The sequence below is a fragment of the Merops nubicus genome, unplaced genomic scaffold (assembly GCF_000691845.1).
Source record: "Merops nubicus isolate BGI_N331 unplaced genomic scaffold, ASM69184v1 scaffold14884, whole genome shotgun sequence".
Classification (NCBI taxonomy): domain Eukaryota; kingdom Metazoa; phylum Chordata; class Aves; order Coraciiformes; family Meropidae; genus Merops; species Merops nubicus.
The window spans coordinates 1-17518 of record NW_008602387.1 but is presented as its reverse complement, the minus strand read 5'-3'; the positions used below and the strand labels follow the sequence as shown (position 1 = coordinate 17518).

At 38.6% G+C, this 17518-nt stretch overlaps 1 protein-coding gene across 1 annotated transcript; it reads right to left on the bottom strand.

The window, feature by feature from the left end:
* Positions 1-1194: 1194 nt before the first annotated feature.
* On the bottom strand, positions 1195-16822 carry LOC103771062 (collagen alpha-2(V) chain; the record flags this gene model as incomplete). The annotated part of the gene is made up of 19 exons (XM_008938349.1): positions 1195-1933; positions 2826-3050; positions 4710-4897; positions 5780-6071; positions 8067-8174; positions 8902-8955; positions 9686-9793; positions 11109-11162; positions 11262-11369; positions 11690-11743; positions 11902-12009; positions 13035-13142; positions 13257-13418; positions 14123-14176; positions 14385-14438; positions 14541-14648; positions 15451-15504; positions 16597-16650; positions 16769-16822. Coding segments are annotated over 19 exons (2094 nt in total), but the record flags the coding sequence as incomplete, so codon positions are not given.
* Positions 16823-17518: the final 696 nt, after the last annotated feature.

Here is a 17518-nt window from a genome sequence, read left to right as displayed (position 1 = left end):
TTCCTCTGGAGACTCAAATAATACTAGTTAGGCAGCTTTAATTGGACTGCTGGTGACTGCTTCATAAAATTGACACCTCTTTTAAAAACTGATACAAAAGGCATTATTCAAAACACTTTTATATTCCTATGTGTAAAACACTTCAGGAACATGCTTTGCAAATGAGTTATTCAAACAGCAACGAAGCAAAAGTTAAATACTTCTGGGTTTAATTTCCTGGAGATGAACTGATATGGGACACACTGGAAGGAATTCTACAAAAAGAAAACCACTTACATAGCAAGAAGCATGTATTTAATTGAATGCTTTGCAAAGATACATGAATAAAGCTATGTGCATGACTTTCTTTAGGGATGGCCCCAGCTGTTTATTTTTTTTTTAAAGGAACAAACAAAAAAAAAAAACGTGGAGAGCACAGATGCAATAAAGAAACAAAAAAAACTAAGTAAGTTTGTACCCACATACTTTACAAAATAAAGCATGTTAGTGGTACAAAACATTCTAAATACTGTATGACCAACAAATAAATGCACTGTAACATTGTTTTCTCAAACACCATAAGCCTAACAGCTAAGCTCTGAACATGACATTGACAGCAGGCATCTTTATTTCATCAGCCTTCTACAGAGTCATTTAGCACCATCACTGTTTTGTTGTTTTTGCCCTGCCTATCTCCCTTCTCCAAATAACAACAGAAGCATAGCACCTTTTAATATCTAAAATAAAAATGGGAATATTAAATGCATCCCAACTTCCAGAGATGAGGTAGCTCATGCTAAGAAATGGTGGAACTTTCGTGCCTTGACAGCTCAAGGCCAGTAAGTTAAGTTACTGGTGATGCATGTCTGGATGTCAGCTAAAAACAATGAATTTCTAAACTTTCTTTTTATTAACAATTGGTCTGGTATACACATGAATTATTTGCAACATACATAAATTGGCACCATATACAAGACATCTGTATAATTTGATATGTAATGGCTTCGTAGATGGGCAAGTATTGGAAAATCAACAAGTATTGGGTTTAAGATGTATTTTGAAGATTAAGGATAATTTAATGGAATTACACATATACATTGTAAGAAGTGAATTCTGGCCTTAAAATTTATGATATGGGACACTCCTACTGAAAACTCATATTTACCCCAGTAGTATTTTTACTTTATAAATTAGTCATGGCTATGGAATACTCTCTGAGCAGACTATTACATAGGAAAAGTGCAGAAAAGACAATGCCAAATTGGGATGATCTGTAGAAGAAAATTTCTTCAGACAACAAGACATAGATTACTGTGAATGGCTATCATACTGACAACCACAGAAAGACAAACTGGGGTAGTGGGAGTAGGTGTGATTGAAATATAGCCAATGGTTCTCAAAAGTGCTGTACTTTTCTGTTATTCAGTATGCATCCAAGCAAAAGAAATAATCCTTAGAGTTTTACATAGTCCCACATTAAAACTATCTATTTCGAATACCTGTAAATTTCAAAATAATTTGAGACAAAAGCAAGGAAAAAGATTCATATTATTTTTTAAAGGTGATCATTGATTCTCCTAAAATTGTACTGTTGTACTAAAAAGCTGGTTCGATCATTTAAAACGGAAGGTTTGTAAGTAAAATAAATACTCAAAAGGAGGCCGGGCATTTAAAAAGAACCGTATATACAATGCTGATCCAATATCAGCCATTACTTCAAGAGTCTCAGGATTAACTTCAATCAGTCTAAGTTCATGTGTTTAATTGCTGCTGTTGCTGGGTGGTGTGTTACTTTCCCCCCTTCCTCTTACACAAAGCAAACTGGCCCAATTTCAATTCCAAACTCCTGGTCGGTACTGCCAATGTCCACGGGTGCAATATCTATGATGGGTAGGCGTGCCACGTTCTGTGTTCTGTACTCAAAAACAGTCTTGCCCACGTTCCCATTGCGTTTCTGGAGAGGAAAAAGGGAAAAAAATAGAAAAGAAAAACTTAGCCCAGAGGTCGTGTCAGAAACAGCCTGAACTCCAGCAGGTGAGTCAATCGTCTGATAGTTCAGGAGGAACTGACTGTATCCTGGCTGAGCCACACAGCCCCACCTGCACTGCACCTTGGGTATTTTAAAATGGATGTGCCTTGCTTTTACAGTGATGCACAGACCTCTCAAACTGACAGCAGGATCTCCCCCTTGAGCTGGACTGAGTTTTCTTTATGTTATGAAATTCTCCCTGTGTGTTAATACATGCCAGCACACATCATCTTGAGCTGCACTATTTCAGAGCACAGAGAGTACTCTAATTTATTTCAAGGGCAAAACTAATTTTTAAAAATATTATGCCAGTATCTTGGATGTGTTTGAGAATGCTACTGAACACAAGAAGATGTACTAGTTGCTGAGTTATACCCACTAAGAATTTTAGGGGGGAGCATTTTCCTTTCCAACTCAGTCACAGTACCAATGAGTTTCCTCCAGTGTATTTGCTGCAATAATCTCACCCATCTGGCAGACAAATGCTTGAGGTTATCTCACAATTTTGTGTGACTCCACAGAGAGGTAAACAAATACTGGGAAATGCAAAATGGCAAGACATGTATCTCAGTATGCTCACTAATAAGTAGTAATTTGTAACTGTCCTCTCAATAGTGCAGACTTCTACTATGTGAATCGAAAATTGTAGTAAAATACCTATTTCATCAGTTACTTCTACAATTCATGATAAAATTCTGCAGCATTTTAATTACTTCATTTATGGATTCTTTTTCTAAATCAAGGAAGACCTATAAAAAAAAACCAAAAACCACAAAGTCCTTTTATCCATACCAGATGACAACCCCCCCACACTTACCGAACAGCTGTCGTGAAGAACAGTGTATCGGAATCGGCTGTTTCCCTCTGCTTTGATCTCCAGGTCATTGGCCCCTTTCAGAATTACAGCTTTTTTCAGGTTCTTTGTCTGGTCATCCATGTACCCAACGCTGTTCTTACAATGGTAAGTGATATTCTGGGAAGCTTCCTTTGATAGGAGGCGCAGGAAGGTCATCTGAGTGACAGCTGTATCCCCATACACAAACTGTGAAGGTAAAGAAATAGATCAATATATATTACATGAAAATTCATTAAGAGTTCATGAATTTTAGAAACATCTGTCATTATCATAACTCTTTCCAGACATGACTAGCAGGAGCCCTATTACATAAAATCTAAGAATGTTTTCTTTTGTAATTTGCTGTCAGTTGAGTACAAAGAAATTTAGACATCCTGTAACAGGATCATTTTGGTGAATTTTGACCATAAAGCTCTGAAGCTGAATAACTCAAAGGCAGTTGGGCCTCCAAAGAAAAAAAAAAAAGAACAAAACAGAGTCTACAGAGCATGGAAGCAAAGACAGGCTGTCTGAGCAGCCAGGGATCAGGTTAGGAAAGCTAAAGTCCAGGTAGAATTAAATACAGGCAGGGACATAAAGGGTAACAAGAAAAACTTCTATAGGTATGTCCATGATAAAAAGTCTAGGGAAGAAGTGGGCCCGCTATGGAAGGAAACAGGAGACCTGGTCACTAGGGATATGAAGAAGGCTGAGATACTCAACAACTTTTTTGCCTCAGTCTTCACCAGCAAGGTCTCCAGCTACCCCACCGAAGTCACAGAAAGCAAAGGCAGAGACTGGGAGAATTAAGATGTGCCCACTGTGAGTGAAGATCAGGTTCAAGACTATCTAAAAAACCTGAAGGTGTACAAGTTCATGGGCCCTAAGGAGTCTGCAGGTCCTGAGGGAACTGGTGGAAGATACTGCTAAGCTGCTTTCCACCATATTTGTAAAGTCATGGCAGCCTGGTGAAGTTCCCACTGACTGGAAATGGAGAAACATAACCACCAGCTCAATAGAAGCAACCAACATCACATCTGTTCTTAGTACCACATCTGCTTTCAGTTGTTGAAGTTCTCAACTGTTATCAGGAATCCAGCTGATAACAGCACGGTTGGGTGGTTTTTTTACACATCAAATACTTATTTTAAAGTTATTTAATTATTTCCTATGACATAACAGTTGAAAATATTTTCTGTGCTTCTGATTTGATGAACTAGGAATAAAAATGGCAAAAGCTTGTTAATTATATAGTTTGAAAGTATAAGCTTCTGCTATTTAGCAGCATAATTAAGCCTACTTCTACAAGTTACCACAGAAGGAAAAATGTGAGAGAAAGCTGAGTGGAATTTTTGTCTGCCTGGAGACTGGAGCATTCTGACACACACGTTAACAATCATACTTTCTGAAAAAAATAGATTAGCTCAGAGAATTTATGAAGTCAGCTTTGTATTTTTTTAGTAGTACAGAGCTTTCTGGAAAAAAAAAAAAAGAAAGAGGATAGAATTAAATTACAATATCAGTGATTTAAATTCTATATTGGGGTAAAAGTACATTTTCTGAGGACAAGGAGTTACTGAAGTAGACTGCTAGAAAAGTTGAAGTTTTTTGGAATCAATAGAAATAAATCTCTTGCAGCCATCTTATATTTATAGCCAACCCTGCCTGAGAGGCACTTCTGTTGTTTCTCCCAGCTCTTTCCTATAATTACTGTATGACAACAACCAACTGAACATAAGCCAGCCAATCAATAGCTATAATATTCTGATTCTAGCAGAATCTGCTCAAACCAGCAGATGGAAGTTCTAAACCAGAATGAAACAAGAAATAAGAAATTGATTCTTGGCGTTAAATATATTTAGTTACCTGTGACCCCCTGTTCATATCAAGGCCATACCAAATGGGCTTTACATCAGATGACTTGCTGGCCCACCATGTTTTACGTGGTATAGCAGATGGGTTTGCAGAAATACAGGTCTCTCCAGTTTCCATGTTGCAATATACTTTTATAGCATCTTCAACACATCCCTGGTTAGGATCGATCCAATATTCACCTACAAAGAACATAAAATGTGATCCCAATATATTACTAAACTTCTTAAAATAACTGAGGTGGTATAAGCAAAAGTATGTTATGACAGGACAAAAAAAGGAAAACAGGCACATGTTTCACTTAATCTGGTGTATACACTATAATGTTACTTTAAGACACCAGCTGATCAGTGTTTCAAATATCTCAAAACTGTGGAATGCAGACTTGAAAGTTGTTTAAGGTTAAGGTTGTTTAAATCCATTGCAAAACTCCCGGACGCTCCAAGTGCATAAAGATCACATTTTCCATACATATAAGCATCTGATGGCAGCCCCACCTGACATTTGAGACAAAGTTTGAGGAAACAGAGAAAAAACTGGTAAGGCCACAAACTATCTCTACCTTCCAGCCTGTTCTGATTTATCACTGGCAATCCATAGAAATTAGGGAAAGTCCTAAATGGCACATTAGTGCATTACCACCTACAAATTGCCAGCATGGAGTAGCAGCAGAGAATTCCCTGTGGAAAGCACTCCCAGGTCATCAGCCCATAGGTAATGCTTTGAGCTAACAGCAGTTAAGTAAATACTCATCACTGGTGTACCAACCTAGCTTTGTCATGCTATAAGTGGTACTCCCTGGTGTAAACACTCTCAGGAAGCAGCGTTCCACAGAAGTATAAAATACTTCACATTTTAAAATACATCTGAATAATTACTGGATAAATAAATATAGGATACATTAGTACATACACTTCATTGGCAAGAACTTTTCAGTCTCTTAGTGTGAATGTCAATTTAGAACACCAAAATCTGTATGACATGTTTTTTTTCCAGGCACCCAGTGTTTCCTGGAGATAAGAGAATGGCCTGGCACAGAGGGGCCACGGCGTGTTCATACGCACCGCTCCTCTTGGATGGGTGGCACAGCTTCAGGTCATCACAGGTCCGTGCTGGGTGTTTCTTGGAACCATCTGGGCTGCGCATAGTCTCGATCTGGCTGCTCAGGGACTTGAGCGTGGCGTGGACACCCGGGTCTGTTTTATTATGGTCATCTGGGGCTGCTTCATCTTCAGTAAACTCCGGCAGCGGATCTGCCATAGCGTCATCATAGTGTCCCATGATGTCACCAATGGCAGCAGTGAGATGGCCCGGAGGTCCTGGAGGGCCGGGAGGGCCAGGATCACCTGGTGGGCCCTAAGGTAAAGAAAAAAAAAGAAAAAGCAATAGAGGCACAGCAGAGTAAATGCTATTCAAAATGATAGCACAGCCAGGCACTGAAAAAACAAAAGTTCAGGGCCACTCATCTGAACTCCTAACAAACAGGGAAAATCCAGATATAGATAATTCACACTGCCAGGAACAGAGGAAAGAGATTAGAACCACATGTGAGGTATCCCTTCTGCTTCATGCCCTCTCTGCCTCTCTCAATATCTTGACTAACTTTTTCTTACTCCTGATTTCAGACTTAACAGCTGGAAAAAGTCATCAAGGAATAGTGTCCTCACTCCCTTTTTTTAAGCCATCTGTCCCTCCTTGTTCAAATCCCTGCCTAATAACTTTATTTCTTAAAATTCCCAACAGCTGCAAGTGATTTTTAAGAGCAATCTAAAATTCCTGCTTTCCCTAAGTTGCCTCAGGCACATTTTCAATTAGCAAGGCCTGGACAGAGTATCTAGCACTAGAAATTCCTTTACATTTATCCCACACACTGCTGAGCTTTCTGGCCACACGTATGTGAGACAATCTACATCACCCCTACTCGACAGAGCAGTTGTCTTCCTGACCATGTTTCCCTGAATGACAGGTTGTGAGGTCCTTCTGACAACCTGAATTGTGACACTTGGAGAGGTAACTAAGTCTTGAGACAGAATGTATCTGTTAATACACATCTCTCCACCAGCTCTTTGGCAGCAGAAAGTCTGTAACATACGTCTACTGTAAGTTTGATGCTCTGGTGCATCAGATGGTGTATCAGAACATGGTGTCTCCTTTGAGAGTAATTACCTCAGAATTCACAAGTAGTGCTCCAAATGTTTACTACAGAGCACACACCCAAACTAATACATGCTGTGCCTGACATGAAATCTTAACTTTTTTTTCTGGCTTTGTGTTTCCAATTTCTAGTTGCAGCAAGCCACCATGGAAAGCAAAACTAAAGTTATTGATGCATGATATTTCTTGCACTGAAATTAGAATATTAATTCAAATCTTGATGCCTCAGCAAAAGTGAAGATACTGATAATTGGCAGAATGCAATAGGGTGAATATTAGCACATGATAAACAGGGAAAACACCATGTCTTACCAGGCAGAAAAACAGCAGAAACTGTCTTCTCTGTCTTGCTTATTATTTTATTCCACCTTTATTCCACCTTCTCCTTTTCTTCTCCAAAATCAGCAATACCAGTCTTTCAGTTCTTCATGCCATCATCCAGACCATCCTTTTCTCAAATCTCCCTAATTTTCTAACTTATCTTCCTCAGGATAGCATAACTTACATTTTACAACCTAGAATATCACAAGCTGGTAAATGTGGAATGTGCCTGCCTGGGGCATTTAGGAAAGGTTTAAGACTTTTTCCAAAATGGTCAGACTATTTTTCATTTGTTGTGAATCAGCAGAGGGTTGATGTTTGTAAACCTCAGAGCAGGCTGAAGGTCAGCTGAGCTCAGTGTTAGGAGATTTAGCTGTTTTTTTTGGACTGAAGGATTTCCTTAGCACAAGGAATGATGGAATATGCTGCTGGGAATCAGTCATGTGGCTGCCCTAATGCAGTGCCACCTCTGGGGAACTGCTGGCTTTGAACTCCTGCTGGTTTCAGATAGATCAACTCGCCTGTGCCTAGGCCTGAGGTTTTAGGACCCAACTTGCCAAACAGCCATGGTGAACTGCAGATCCAGCAAGATACAGTGAGTTCACTGCAGAAGGAGACCCAGAAGACCCTGGGGCTCACTATCCTGGGCCTAAGGAGAGTGCAGGTGAATGACCCTGGGATCATCATAGGCCCAGAAGATGAAAATGAGTAACAAACAGGCCCTTTCAATACACAGTCACGCTAGCTATTTGTTGGAGAAACCGTATCAAATCTTACCATTTGTCTTGAGCTCGTGAACTTTTAGGAAAGTGATGGACTGTAAAATATTTTATTTTTTCAAGGTAACCTTTTCCCTTCATATTCCCATCAACTTACCTCAGGTCCAGCTTCTCCTACACTCCCTCTAACTCCAGGAGGCCCAACTGGCCCAAGTGGACCGGGACTTCCATCTTTGCCGGAAGGGCCAACTGGCCCTGGAGGACCCTAGAAAATATAAGAGAAAGAAGGAATGTATTTTAGATGGAATAGCAAAGTTGTACAAAACAGCCCTTTACAAGTAATATCCTTTCAGGAAGCAGTCTAACTATGTGTGTCTATTACCAAACTCTTAAAAATCATCTTTTTTCTTCTTCTCTAAAAGTAAGAAGGCAGTTTCAGAGCTGCTGTTCTGAAGTCAGTCCCCTCAGCCACTATACCTTGGATCACCTGTATAGTTTTTCCTAAACCATTTAAGTGGTTTCAGTTCCATGTGCTACATAGATGGGTGTAGCTGCTGTACACCCACAGGTATACAGGCTCAGAGATATAGTGTCACTTGGGAACATCCAAGGGAGTTGTATTTCTCTTTTACTTTTGGGTGAGTGACACAGAGGAGGGTATGAAAGGCAGGGTAGCAATTAGCAGAGTTGCCACGTAATGGCTTTGCATCAGCTGCAGCAAAAGTGCCTGTAAAAAGAGACTGTAGCCCTGTAATTACTCTGCAATGACCTTTTTTATCTAGCTATAAACTACATTTATGTCAAAGCTTTACTATGTTAAACAGGGTAATGACTCTTAGCAAAAGATAGTAGGATAATCACCACATACTGAAGTCAATAAAAGCCAGTGAAAGAAAAGTGAAGCAGAAATAGAAATCTGATTGTGGGGAAAAAAAAAAAAAAAAAAAAAAACACAAGCAAAAACCCCCTTAAACCTGAAACATTATACTCACCCGAGGACCAAAAGGGCCTGGAATTCCAGGACTGCCCTGTTCACCAATAGGACCCTAAATAGAAGAAATTTTCATATCATTATGACATCTAAAGCATGCCCCTTTAGTTTTAAATAATTACTGTGTGCTATACACAATTCTGTATGAATAGGATTATAATATACATGAACAGTGGGTAGCACTCTTACAGTTCATTTCCATTCCATTGCTCTGTTTTGTCACAAAGACCAAGTAACAACTGTAATCACAATTTAGGTGCTTGGCTATATGTAAAGTTGTTTCTGCAGAAAAGCCTTGCTTTCATGATATTTAGAATCAGACTGGCTTACAAAACAATAACTAACAGCTCTGTTATGAAGTGGAAATATGCTATGGGTGTTGGGTTTATTTTTTTTGTTGACTTTTTTCCTGGATGTTAAAAATTCAAGCTCCTGCACATGATTGGTGAACAAATGTAAAAAAAAGAAATTAAGTTTTCCAAGGCAGTTCCATTCAATTGCCACTGAAGTCATTAAGTTCTTGCAAATATTAGCAAAAGATACCACAGTCCTCATGGAATTTTGCATTAGATTCCTTGACTGTAAAGAGTTTAAACACTGTCTAAAAGCATTTCAACACAATGTTCTTATCTGAAACTACCAACTTTTTTTATCATCTTGTGCTGACAGGTCACACAGGCTGTCAGTGATTGGTCACTGATTTTTTCCATTTTAAATAACTGTGTTCCAAATACATTATTTATCTACCAAGGAAATAAAATTATAGTGAAAACAGGACAACTTACCGGAGGACCTGGAAGACCTTGAAGCCCAGTGAAACCCCTGTGTCCTTTCTGGCCCCTATCACCTCGATCTCCATTGTCACCTTTGTCACCACGAGGTCCTTGGGGACCCTGTAAAAATCAGGGATGAAATGTAAAATTCTGAACTGGAAAAAAAAAACAACAACTTCAAAAACTCATTTGCTTTTAGACACGGCATTCAGACCTCTTTCACTGCTAAATCTAGAAAGAAGGTGATGCTGGGGCAGCTCCAAGAATCTTATTTTTTTACCAAAGAATAAGTAAGTAATTACAGAAATCTGTGTTGTGCTTAATTGTAGTTGTGGTATATATAGTCTATTTAGCTTCATAATACTAAAAAAACACACAAACCTGTAATAATGATACTGAATAATTTACATAACAGGATTTTTCAGATTGAGAAATTTCTTTGCCTTACTGGATATGGCAAAAAAAATTTTGTAGATGGGATTGAAACATCGTAGATCTCTTACAGACTCATAATGATAAAATGTGTTTTCAGTATGAAATCCTGCATGTTGCACCTTTACTTCCCACAGTTCTTCTCACCTTCACTATGATGAAAATACAATTGAAGTTACATTCCCTAACCACAGACAACAATGTTCAAGCTCCCCAGTACAAATAGCTTGGTTCTATTAGAATCATAATTTCATTCTCATTTTGATAGTTTCAAACTTTTCATATTAATTCAAGAAGCATTGGAAAAAATGGTGTCTGCTTTCAATTCTCTATTTCTCAGACCAAATTTCATGCTAAATTTCTCAGTGCTAGATTCCAAATAGTTTATCAATGGCATCATTATCACTAACTACTTAACAAACTTTTCCTGTCTCTCATATGACATCTGCTTAGGGACAGGACAACATTCTTCTGAATTTCCCAAGTTTGCAGTTAATTTTTTGTTCCAAGCTTGGATTGTAAAAGAGTTATGTAACACAAAAAAGATGGGGTTTGTTTGTTTTTCTAGTTGGATTGAAAACAGAATCTCATGAATTGAATCAAGGCAGTTTCATGAGAACAGGTGATTTTGTTATATTTCTGCCATTTTAATCTAAAAATCTTTTTGTTCAGCATTCATGTCTTTACACCTTATTCAAATTGTCAAACACAGACCTCAGCCATTTGCTAACTTAGGTCCTACCATCATCTGGACAGTAACACACTCCAAACAAATAGGCTTCCAAAGCATTAATTATTTCTCTGCAAAGTACTCTTAAAGAAAAATGTAGAAATACTAGTGTACACAAACAAATCTGTACAGCTTTACAGCTCAGAAGACTATCTGCATCCCTTGGAATCAGAACAGTCCAAAAGTTGAAGCCCTGCTCAGACTGGGCTCAGTTTTTCATACTTTCCTGTAAAAGTATCTCAGATAAAACCACAGTGACCATGGAGAACTTACAGGCAAACCTCTTTTTCCTGCACGACCTGGGGGACCCATTGGACCTCGAGAACCCTACAAAGATGGCATACAGAAGACAGGTGAAGCAATACATAAAAACCTACACAATCATTCCTGTTAAACAAAGTATTAAATAAAAAAAGTCTCACTTACAGTTTCACCTCTTTGCCCTGCATCTCCTGGAGGGCCAACAGGACCTGGAGTTCCTGGGCCCCCTGGGGGACCTGGTAAGCCTGCAGGGCCAGGTTCACCCCGGTCACCCTGCAAAAGATAATTTCAGTATTATTGCTCTGAAGAGGACTGGACTAGACCAAATCAACATGATTGTAGCATTTCTGATCTCCTTCCTAGCAATTACAATCTACGAAGATATTCCTCCTGTAGGAACTCATCTGAGCTTGTGAAGGCAGGTGTTCTTGGACATTAGCCAGGTTTCCTCAGCTTTGAGGGGTACTACTTACTCAAAGCTGTGATAGAACAAGTTCTCCATTCAAGTTAATGGAATGAAGAGAAAATCTATAGTAAGTCAATAACAACATGGAGATTTCCAGAAGTTATTTGGGAAAACAATATATCCTTACACGTTCTCCAACAGCTCCATCTCGTCCAGGAGTACCGTCATTGCCAGCAGGTCCCTAGAGTTACGGAATAAAAATAGGGCTATTGATCAGATCTGTAACCTTGCATTTCTATAAGGAGAACTAGAGAGTTGTTCTCCACCTCTAACTTCATGTCGAGGAGAATAACTGCTAGACTGTCTTTTTTTTGCATGTTAAAAGTTTCTAATACCTACCTCTGGACCAGCTTCACCTACAGGTCCAGTGGCACCTGACTGGCCAATAGGTCCTGGGGGACCTTTGTCACCAGCTGGCCCTGTGGGACCTTGTTTTCCTGGTGTACCCTATAAAAGATGAGAAATATCATATCAAAATTCTAATCATAATCTAAAGCAAGCACAAAAAACCTGCTACCTGCAAAATACTACTCATTAATCTAGTCTGAAGCACCATCAACATCCATAAATTCCAAAACTTGATAATTAATGTGTTCTGATAGAGTTTGAATATATATTTAATAGACTGTATTTTTAAGCAGTCTGTGTTAATTGCTTTTGAACAGGCTTTCATTGACTAGAAGCTGCACCTGAATTTAGTCTATCTAGTAGCAACTCTCTAAGCACATACTTCCTTGATATCATCAACATGTCTGATGGCATTATCTATGATATGTAAGGTGGTTTTGACTATGAGAAAATGTAATGCAGCTTTAAATAAGTAATATGATTTTTTTTTTTCTTTTTAATCTATCTCAACACCAACAAATCTTGTTAGTCTGATACAATTTCTGGCCAATTTGAACTATAAATTGACTTTATGGACCCAGTGGTGATGACAGATCCTCCATGTCACCCCTTTTGCTAATATCTACTCAATGACTTGATCTCCTAGATACATGAGGCTTTTCAATAGACATCTACAAATCCTTTATGAGATAAAAGAAAGCACAAATGACAATTTTTAATATTGTAGTTCACAACTTATGAAAGCAGTTACAAAGTATTTACTCACATTCAAGTGACTTTTGGGCAACTAAATGAAGAGTCTGGCTTTTTTTCAAGGATCTAGTTTTAAGTCAAATAGGAACATTTTAGCCAGAAGTCTTAAGGCTATTACCCACTTACTCTGAATTCAAGTTCAGATCTTCCATTATGGCAGAAACAAAATCTCCCACCTCATGTAATTCACAGTCTAAGTTTGTGGAGGCATATATTTCATGAGAATTAGTTATTTACTATTCTCTCTATATTTGTTCCTGCAATGGGAGTTTTCCAGCTTTCTCCTCATGCTCTGGGGCACTGTGCTCTCAGTCCCACAGAGATGATGAGAAGGCCCAAGGCTGGTGGCATACTGACTTGGGCTGACTTACCGCAGGACCTGGCAGCCCTGGCATGCCTCTCTCCCCTCGCTGGCCTGGCATACCAACAATACCTCTTTGACCAGTAGTTCCTGCAGGACCAGGGGGGCCATCCGGGCCCTGAAATCCACAAAGGATAAAACAAAGTTACTATCATCTCAGTAACAATAAGTAACAATGAGACCAAGCCTAGGGTTGGCCTAGGGAGAACTGGTGACACCCAGCGGGACGTACCGGCTGCCCATCATCCCCTGCATCACCCTTGTCTCCAGGACCACCAGGAGGCCCAGCTGGCCCTCGATCTCCCACGCGGCCATGAGAACCAGGATCACCACGAAGACCTGGAGGACCTTCTTTTCCTGGCTCTCCAATAGGCCCAGCTGGCCCTTGAGCTCCCTAAGAAGATTAAAGCACCTTGTTACATTGGACCCTTTTCTAATCAGGGCAATTAAAGTCTAAGGACTATGATTTCATCACCTATAAAAATGCATACTCTAAGGAAGGCCCAAAGTGTAAATGAGATAAGAGCTATTATAATCTCATGTATGGTGAAATAAGAGAGATGAAATAAACATCTCATCAAATTATGTCCAAGCTCCAATGCCTCCATCTCTCCCAATTTGCAATTCCAAACTTCCTCCTTTAAATGACATTGTTTTTTTCTTTCTTTTTTTATCGTCTGTGTACAAGTCCTGCTTAAAATGTTTCCCTTGTCCATTCTTTCCAATATCATCAAGCTGAAGTCCATATTCAAACTTTTATGTTTTCCATAAGCTTTACCTTTTCATAAACTGACAACTGCAACTTATTTTTCTCATCAAAACATGACTAGGCATATTAAGAAGAGTGTCACAATTCTCTCTGTGAAGTTGAATCCTCACTTGTTGATCCACAGCTATTTTTTCTTTTTTTTTTTAGTGTTTCTGAAAATGTTTAGACATGAGAAATTTTATGGTTTTGTCGTGATTTTAGTTTACTTTAATGGATATTATGAGTAACCAGTCTTTTTGCTGCTTCACCTTTCCTGCTTTACGTAGTCTTCAGGTTTTCCACAACCAGTTTATAAAGCACATCTATCAAGAATATGAAAATCAACTTACAGTAGGTCCTGGAGGCCCAACTCTTCCAGCAGATCCTGGGAATCCAGTAGCACCCTAAAAAAATATTTTAATGCCAACTTTATTGAAAGAAATACAGTGCTGGTTACATCAAGTGTTCTCAGCTGAATTAGTAAGAAAATTTTATAATCAAAGACTGTGAAAAACAAGCTGATACGAGGAGTGATACACACATTATAAAAAATTTCATTATTAGGCTATCTTCAGTCTTTTTCTTTTTTACAAAAAAATGAAATCTACTTACAGGTGGACCCTGAGTTCCTCTACCCCCCTTCAGACCAGGAACACCCTGAGGGCCCTATGAGGAAAGGAGAAAGACAGGAGTGATAGTGAACACCCAGGACATTTTAATAAGCAAGATCAGCATGTCTGTTTCTCTGACACTGTTATTTATAGTTACCGGTGGGCCAGGAGACCCAGCAAGACCCTGTGGTCCTGGAGATCCAGCATCTCCTTTCTGTCCAGGTTCTCCAGGTTCACCTTTCACACCTGGCTGACCATCAGGGCCCTATAAGAAATAACATTTAGAAGAGACGTCAGGTCAGAGAATACCAAATCTTTCCAGCCTAACAAAGTAATTTTGTACAGAATTTCTAGAAGGCAAAAAATAACAGGAGAACAAACTAGCCCAGAAAACAGGGTGTTTGCTCAATAGTTCAATTCAAGAGAACTGTAACAGTTCATCGCAGTCTTTAGAAGATCGCAGATGAGATTTTCTGAAGTCTGTGAAGTCAGAATTTCCATTTATAACATTTTCTTCTCTAATTTACATCTTTTTTTACTTTAAATTTTCTATTTTCCTCAGCGAAAGGGACTGAACAGTCTTTTCTAGTCTTTATTTCTTCCCTGCTAAGGAAAAAAGGTGCCTGACTCCTTGTGAATGGTCTGAAACACAGTATTTTAGGCTGTGTGAGAGTCTGGGCTCTTCACCAGAAAACTCACAAATGAAGGTCCATTTGGTCCATCAATTCATTCCAGCCTTTGCTACTCAGAGTAAATCTTTGCTCCCTTCAGTAGATGAGACTTTATAACTTGCCTCATTTTAATCTCAAAGGAGCAACATAGCATATTCATGAAAATATGGAACTTGGTGAACAACTACATAATCTTAACAAAAACACTTTTCAACCGTCTAGGGTATCCATTGGCTCTTTTCTTTACTAGTTATACTGATGGGAAAAAGAAAGTGCTCTTTTTGCAACAAAAACATGATTCATGTTCCGGAATGCTGCAGTATTATTCTTAATGAAGGAAATTAAGGAGGTCAAAGCACCACTAAAGGAAACTCAGTAGTGTTACAAAACACATACCGGAGGACCAGCAAAACCAACAGCACCAGTTGGGCCATTTTCTCCTCGGGAACCCTGGTCAAAAAATGCAGAATAACTGTATTTAACACAAAAGTCTTTCTTGATACAGTATAATTTGCAGTTCAATATGTAAGAAAGGATGTTAACTATTTACTGTCATATGTGTGATTATACAGAATTATCTATTAATCAGAATCAAATGAACTTTTAATCACAAAATAAATTACGTTAACTATGATGTTAAGATCTACTGTAGGCTCAAGTCTATATGTAAACTTTCAGAACTTAGAGATGGAAAGCATGTGCAAGCACTAAAAACACAATAGGAGAGATTCTGCTCACAACCACTTCTAGTGATAGCAGGGTTAGTTGAAGTGCATGTACTTTATGACACCCACCATTTCAATCAGATAGACTAGGAAAAAAAAGATTAGTTCAAAGATGTATTCCTCTACAAGGTCAGAATGGGCTATGAGCTGCTTCAGTTGAGCTCTCCACAAAACATTTGTTTGGAAAAGAAAGAGCTAAATGCTGCCAAGCTCCATCATTCCCCAGAGGGGTGGAAGCTATTCCAATTTATACTGGAAATAAGGCTGTTCTGACTTATGACAGACACATAATCGATTCCAAGCAGCATGAAGGATCTAGAAGGGCTGAGCCTCTAACTCCCTAATCAAAGTCAACCCTTTAAAATCACAAATAGACTGAAGATGACAAGAGCTAGTGTAATTAGATGAAAACCAAGACATACCGTGGTGCTTTGTCCATCTAAATATTTGTATGTGTACAGCAGTATCTGGTATGGGCATGCTTTTTAAAAATATTTATATAATTTTAAATGGTGGCATACTTTCAGAAGTGAGGTACATGAGGGTAACTCTATGTAAAGATTTCCCTAAAACAAATATAGGATAAAGGAAAAAATCTGCCAATAGGTTTGCAAGTGCACAGCATCAGGAAAGAACTACAGATTCTGGCTACAAAGAAAAGGTAGAAAAAGAGGAAAATGTATCAGCAAATGAGACAAAACCTGGAGTTGGATCAGCATTAGACATTGTTAACTAGATATTGGATTAGAGATTAGATATTGTTAATTAGATATTGTTCTTAGATATTGCCAAGCAAAAACCAAACATGTTTACTCACAGGGTTTCCACGGGACCCAGGAGGACCCACTAGACCTCGAGGACCTGGTTCACCCTTAAGATAAAATCAAAGGTTATTTCTCAAGTAACTTATTAGATAAGTAGCAAAAGTGACAATAAACTATGGCAATATCGAGAAACTTCAGGTGCAAATGGAATAAAAATCTGTTTACCTTTTCACCAGTGGGACCTGCTGGACCCATTGGGCCTATTGGACCAGGGAGACCCTTTTGAACAAATTAAGATAAAAGGAAGTTAAAAAAGTGATGCTTCAAAGCAGTTTAAAACTTCTCATATGTTACTATTTCTGTACACTTTTTCATGTCTTTAATTTTTTCTGCTTTATCTCTGAAGTCTTGTGTCATGTTTACCTAAAATTTACTTTCATTTCCTCTCCCTGTGACCAAAATTCCGCATGTCAAAAGCCTTGATTTCATCCATTCTCTATTTCTTCACTAACATCATCATCTACTTTATGCAGTGTTTATGAATAAGGCCAATGCTAAAAAAATCCCTGGCTTTATTTTGCTCTCTCAGGAGGAAATTATGTTCTTTTTCTAACACAGAAGCTCTCTATTTGATTTATGCTAGTACACAATTGCTTTAATTCATTTTAATGTGTCCATCATACTTTTGGAGATTAATTTATATCCTAAAAACTCCTCAAAAGTGTCATTTTCCTCTTCGGAGGAGGAGTTAGACGAACAGGTTTCAATCTCTCCATCCAAAACCATCAACTGCATGCAATGATCCTATAGCACTACTGATGTTACCTTCCTGAGTATACAGATATCCCAACTACAATTCTCTTTCACTAGAAGCAGAGTACCTCAAACTTGCACCAAATCTGTCTCAAGCAAAGTTCCCTCTCTCTCAAAAATGTGATCTGTAACTAAGTTCAAGCTAAAGAGAAATACAAAAAA